Genomic DNA, 6000 nt, shown 5'->3' with positions numbered 1-6000 from the left:
GGGGAGGTGATCGCCGAACCCGACCACGTCTCTCCTTGAGGTCGGCTAGAACGGCCTCCCCATGTATCGCTGTTGGAGTCCCAGGACTCCCTCCTTGTCCTTGAAGGGGGGTGGTAATTTTGTGAGGGGTACCAGAGGAGGGGGGGCTCCTGAATTATTCGGGACATAGGCAGGTAACCGACTAGGGGGTTGAAATAGGCGATACAGCTCTCTCTTGACGATGGAATGTTGATGATTCCACCCCTGGTACAGACTCGGTCTATGGGTGAAGCAAAGAGTGAGCCGGTACTCACTTTGGAGACGAAGGATCGGTTGCCCCGACGACCATACTCCTTTAGCTAAATATTATCAGGTAGGGATGGGACGATCCTAGTGACTCTCCGCCCCCCGCGCGAGTACTTCCTCGCCTCCATGTGGCCCGGGCCTAAAAAAGTTGGTCGGGTTGGAAAGCCGGGGGAAATAGTCTCCCCGGGTAAAGCCCACCACAGCCCTATTGCAGGGCTGTGAGATAGCTACTGGCGCTAGAGCCACAGCTGCGGCCTTGGGGGGGAAATCGCACTTCTCCTCTCCCGGGAGAACTGAGCAATAACTAACTAACTAACTATAATAGTTCGAATGAAGGTAACATCTAATTGTAAGAATAATTTGTGTATAGTATATATATAAGAGAATATGTATTTGTGTATTATAAAATTGAAATATTAGAGAGGAATAAATACATCTCCCATTTTTGTAAAATGCTTCTTATTACACAATAATTAAAAATAAAAAGTAAAACCGTCGCATCGGGATTCGAACGGGCTTTTGGACAGGGCTCTCTTCATGAGGGCGTTAGAGAATTCATGCTGCTCTCGGCGTTTAGGACGTAAACTTTAGGTTGCTTAGGATTTGGGATTTTTGACCTGGCTTGGACCACTCAACGTCTCGACCGTCCCGTCGTAAACGTGTGATGTAGGACTTTTGCCGAGACACCCGAAGCAGAACGCACATGGACTGCATGGACAGAGGTAGAAACCGCTTGTTTAGAGAGCGCTGAGTAGGACGTAGTGGGGGCAGAACTCACACGGACAGGATAGAATATGCTTGTGTACAATACCCACGGGAGGCATGGAGAGGGTAAGTACTCGCGCGGTATCTCACGATTCTAACATCAGTGGTGAAAGCGTGAGACCTGCGTGCCTGCGAGGCTGATAAGGTAGTTGGGTTGGGTATATTCACAGCTTCTATATACATAATACACTGTATTGTGTATTATATAGAAGCTGTGGGTACATTGAAGCCGGACTCTCGCATTGTTGCCATTTTTACCTTTAACACGGCTAGTACTAGGTCGGCCGTGGTGCCGTTTTGTGAAGATTGGGAAATAGGGAATTTTGGCAGGTTTCGGTTTCTTGTGCCCGTGGAGCGCTGTCGGTTCTGCTCGAGATAGCTTCAAATGAACACTCAGTAAATGAAATAATATAAACTCAGGAACCTGTCTGTGAGCTTTTTAACATTTAAACGGTGAAATTAACAATAATAAACTGGATGTAACAATAAATAAGAATTATTTATACTTTTAGACTATTTAATTACAATGTATACATTTAACGTATACGTTCGAACTATCGAGGACTCGGATAAGGGTAACAAAATTGCGACAAAAATCTTCGCTGTTCGAAAAGACGTGTACCTTCAGCTTTTATAACAAAATACAATTTGTTTAACATCAAATCAGAAATTCGTTAATAACTTTACTTTAATCCTATTGGATCTCATCATTATGGTAGTAGCTACATGTACTTATTCCTAGAATTTACAACAGATGGCGTTTGTTTCCAAAAAATATTACAAGTTGCGAATATGCACCAGCGTCATACACAAAAGTCAGTGTCAGTTCTTAGTTAAATAATAAAGGAAACGATTTTAAAATCTGTATTTGTCGTCTGCAGTACCTACAATTAGGGTTGCCATCCGTAAAATCATTAATCTAGAACAGAGAGTGACAGAGAGCATTAAAACCCCCGACACTACCAACGATTTCTTATATTAGGTACGATATCCCAAGACAAAAATTTCTGTAAATTATAGACTGTAACCGCAATAAAAAAATAAAGATAAAAAAAGTTGTACAAAGATTTAAAATAACTTATAAAATACGCAAATTTAACTTATCGTAAAACCTGGATCACTACAGAAAATCCCGAAAAAAGAGGACTAATCCGGGGAAACCCGGGTGGATGGCAGCCCTACCTACAGTGAATATGAAATTCGAATAAATATGAAATGAAAACATGGCTAATACATTAATTCCATTTGTGTACTGGGCTCAAACGGAAAGTCAGATTACATTAAAGGTAGAGTTGACTAATGTTAAGGTATGTAACTTAAATTGTATCTGTACCTACATTGTTTGTATAAATTTTCATGAATTTCACATATGTTTTGCAGGATTTAAATGTTGACATAGCCGAGAAGAGATTGCAAGTTAATGTTTATGGACAAGGTGCCAAAGGTTTTCATAATTATAGATTCGATATTGATTTACATTCGTGTATTAACACTGAGGTAATACTCATATAACTTATTTACTATCATATTATATATCTAAGATCCCTGATAATCAGTTGTGTACAAGTTTCGAGCAAATTGCCAGCAAATAATGTCAAAATTTGTCTAAAAAACCGTAGCCATTTGTTTCCGCATTTGACTTGTACTTTGTTTATGTTCAATCAAAAACAACCATAATTTGTATGAAGAAATAACTTTTATGCATGTGTGTTATTTTTATTATTGTAGGAAAGTAGTTATAAAGTAATAGATCGTGAAGTTGATTTTGTACTGAAAAAAAAATGTTTCGGTTGGTGGCCAAGATTAACAAGCCAACCACAAAAACCATCTTGGCTAAAAATCGATTTTGATAAGTGGACTAGTGAAGATATAGAAGACAATGAAGATGAAAAACGGGACATATGCACTGATTATCCTGGCATGTATGACAAACTTTATAAAGAAGAATTTGGTTACAGGAAAGGTATATTTTTTTTAAAGACATAGGTCAATTCATATTATTCAAAACTATAGGTGGTATTGATTTGGTTTTATTTATTCTACAGAAGATTTTAAGAAGGTGTACTTAATTATTTATAACCTTTGGCAGTTTGTTGGTTTTATTTACATTCTCACTGTAATGGGAATCATGTATTCACGAGATGGACCAGGTCTGTAAAAATTTAAATCGTTTAAAATCATGAATATGATAATATGAGTTCAAATGAGATATTAAAATATTCAATATTGAATTTTAGTTTCTATGAAGGGAACATATACTGCTGTTGGAAACCCAATGAAGTTTATACAACTTTTACAGTTCTTAGAAGTTATGCATTCCTTATTTGGTTACACAAAAAGTAGTGTATTGATATCATTTGTACAAGTAGGAGGTAGAGCATTTATTTTATTTGCTATGATTGAAGCTGAGCCACGTATGCAAACAAAACCTGTAATTTTTTATCTATTTGTTGTTTGGAGTACAGTTGAAGTAGTTAGATATCCATATTATATAATGCAATTACTTAAAATTGAAATTGCGTTTTTAACATGGCTAAGATACACAATATGGATGCCTCTATATCCATTAGGATTTCTTTGCGAAGGAATTATAATACTGAGAAATATTCCATATTTTGAGGAAACGCAGAAGTTCACTTTTTCTTTACCAAATACTTGGAATTTTGCATTTCATTTTCCATTGTTCCTAAAAATATATTTGCTTATATTTTGTTTACCTCTTATATACATGTTAATGTCCCGTATGAATCAAGTACGATATAAAAAATTGGGTAAATCTAAGTTGAAAAAGAAGTATGTATAACTTAGTCAATGATTTGGAATACATTAGGTGACAACATTAGTTTTCATATTCTGATTACCAATCCGTGTGCTATGTTTGTTTTACTTTTTTAGATTCGTTTATTTTTTAGTTCAGAATAATACTGAGCAAATCTTTGATCTTTGTATAGATTTCAAACAGTAGTATGTAATTCTATTATACATAAAATATTACAAGCAAAAGTAATTCTAATATTTTAACTTTTAGCTGTAAATAAGAATGCGATATTGTAATTAAATTATATTAATATTGTCATACTACTATAATTTTTATCTGGAGTACCTCTTCGAGGTATGTTCAGATGTCAATATTTGCAAAAAGACACTCGAATTTGGATCAATTTGTAACACACACTTGCTTATATGATGTGTGATTTAGGGTAATTTGCAGATTGCCCACAGGTAATCATGCAATAATTGTTTATGTTCATAATACAATCAGAATTCAATGATAGTTTCAACAAGTGTTGTATAACCCATGCACTTAAAACAAATGATCTCAAGTTTTTTAGAATTCTTATACACATTAGTGGAGTTCAAAGTTGAAGACTTAGCTTATGGGAAGATGTTTAAAATAAGTTCTAATTTATGATTTCTCAAATGCAAGTTGTAGTATTACATGTGCACCACACCTTGTGTTACAATCAGTGATAAGAAGAGATAATTGGTTTCTTTCTTCAGTAAAGATTAAATTTAAAACAAACGATTTGTAGTATAAGTGGAGCTAAATAAGAGGAGAGTAAGCGTTTCTCTTAAAGTTGGTAATAAGGATTGATAATTAGCTGAAGTGACCGGATGTTTTATGTTGTATTGAGGAACATGTCCAAAATAAAATACAAAAACACTTAATACTGTTGTGAGGACATCATTCCCTTAGTGTAATTGTGCATCATTAAAATATGTTTGATGTATCTCGTGTTTATTAATATAAAAATGACAAAAAAACGTACTTCTGATAAATTAATATAAACACTCCTAATAAAAAATTAAGTACATACAGTATCTGCTCGATAGATGTATCTCTAGGGGCTGTAAAGGGTTAAAATTCACCAGTCGCCCATTCAGTTGTGCGAGGCGATGTATGTACATCATATAGGGTGGACTGGATGTACACACTTCGTGATTATCTTAATTATCTCCGTTATTTTTAGAGATATGAAAAAAGTTTATTCACAAAAGTTGTTTAGTATGGAGGGGGCTATTACTTAACAGTAACAATTTTTTCGTAATTGGAAAATCTTTTGAAATTTGAAAATTAATTATATGTATATGTTTTCTCTTTAATGATACTGAAATATCGTCGAATAAAAATATTGTTTTTACGTAAATGGATTCTTCTAAACATTCTACGTAAGAAAATATTGAGGTATTACATGAAAAAAATTAATGTTGTGAGGATATGTTATACATACAAAATGTGAATTGTGACGTACCCTCGCGAGCAAACTCGCCTTCCGCTAGAGGCAAAAGTGGCGATGGGGAAGGGCCTCCACTTGATAAATTTATTTCAATTACTGAAATAATTATTTCAGTAATTCTAAATACCAAATGGTAGGAGGCCTTGTCCCTACGTTACTTTTTCCCCTAGTGGAAGTCGAGTTTGCTCGTGGGTGTACAGAACAGAGGAAATTGGAATCTCATTTTTGCAATCTGAAAATCATAAACACAATTTATGTAAATTAACATATATTAGTATTCAATCAGATATATTTACATTATGTAGTATTTTCAGATACATGTATTTATGGTCTAACCTCTTTCCCGAACGTTCACTTATCGGTGTAGATGCGTGCCGAGGAATTTCAGTGGCTATGGGGGAAGGTGTGCGAGCGAGAGAGTACGGTAGAGTTTGCCGCGTATTGGTGCTCTCCGTCGGTTCAACGCGCTAGTGATGTTGCGTCACACAGTTTATTGACCTAGCCGTGTACGCCGTGTAACATCCGGTGTTGGGTCGTTCAAGGAAGGTCGTTCAAGCCGGCAAAAACAATTCAACACGAACAAACCTGCGTACGCCCAATACATAACGGCGTTAGCTTCCTCACTTTCTCGTGAGCCGTCGCGGAGGGTGGGCGCGCGTCTCATACTCGTCCTTTCTCTTGTTACTAACCCATTGTTTGTTGCAGGCATTCG

The 6000-nt window shown here is 36.0% G+C and overlaps 1 protein-coding gene across 1 annotated transcript; it reads left to right on the top strand.

The window, feature by feature from the left end:
- The first annotated feature begins 1815 nt into the window (after window positions 1–1815).
- Window positions 1816–3853, top strand: LOC107186738 (very-long-chain (3R)-3-hydroxyacyl-CoA dehydratase). The gene is made up of 6 exons (XM_015574674.1): window positions 1816–2032; window positions 2177–2357; window positions 2431–2547; window positions 2779–3013; window positions 3096–3200; window positions 3288–3853. Exons 2-6 carry the CDS (start codon window positions 2274–2276, stop codon window positions 3851–3853), a joined length of 1107 nt encoding a protein of 368 aa, XP_015430160.1. The 5' UTR covers window positions 1816–2032; window positions 2177–2273.
- Window positions 3854–6000: the final 2147 nt, after the last annotated feature.

The sequence above is a fragment of the Dufourea novaeangliae genome, unplaced genomic scaffold, assembly GCF_001272555.1.
Source record: "Dufourea novaeangliae isolate 0120121106 unplaced genomic scaffold, ASM127255v1 scaffold87, whole genome shotgun sequence".
In the NCBI taxonomy this organism is placed as follows: Eukaryota; Metazoa; Arthropoda; class Insecta; order Hymenoptera; family Halictidae; genus Dufourea; species Dufourea novaeangliae.
The sequence above is the reverse complement of the archived record's forward strand: the minus strand, read 5'-3'. Positions and strand labels throughout refer to the sequence as shown.

What these genes read in the sequence shown, in the direction of transcription:
- LOC107186738 (XM_015574674.1), top strand. Translation starts at nt 2,274, where the DNA reads ATGGCTAATACATTAATTCCATTTGTGTACTGGGCTCAAACGGAAAGT. An exon ending in ATTCGTGTATTAACACTGAG is followed by an intron (nt 2,548 to 2,778) that starts GTAATACTCATA and finishes TTATTATTGTAG; the next exon opens with GAAAGTAGTTATAAAGTAAT. An exon ending in AGAATTTGGTTACAGGAAAG is followed by an intron (nt 3,014 to 3,095) that starts GTATATTTTTTT and finishes TTTATTCTACAG; the next exon opens with AAGATTTTAAGAAGGTGTAC.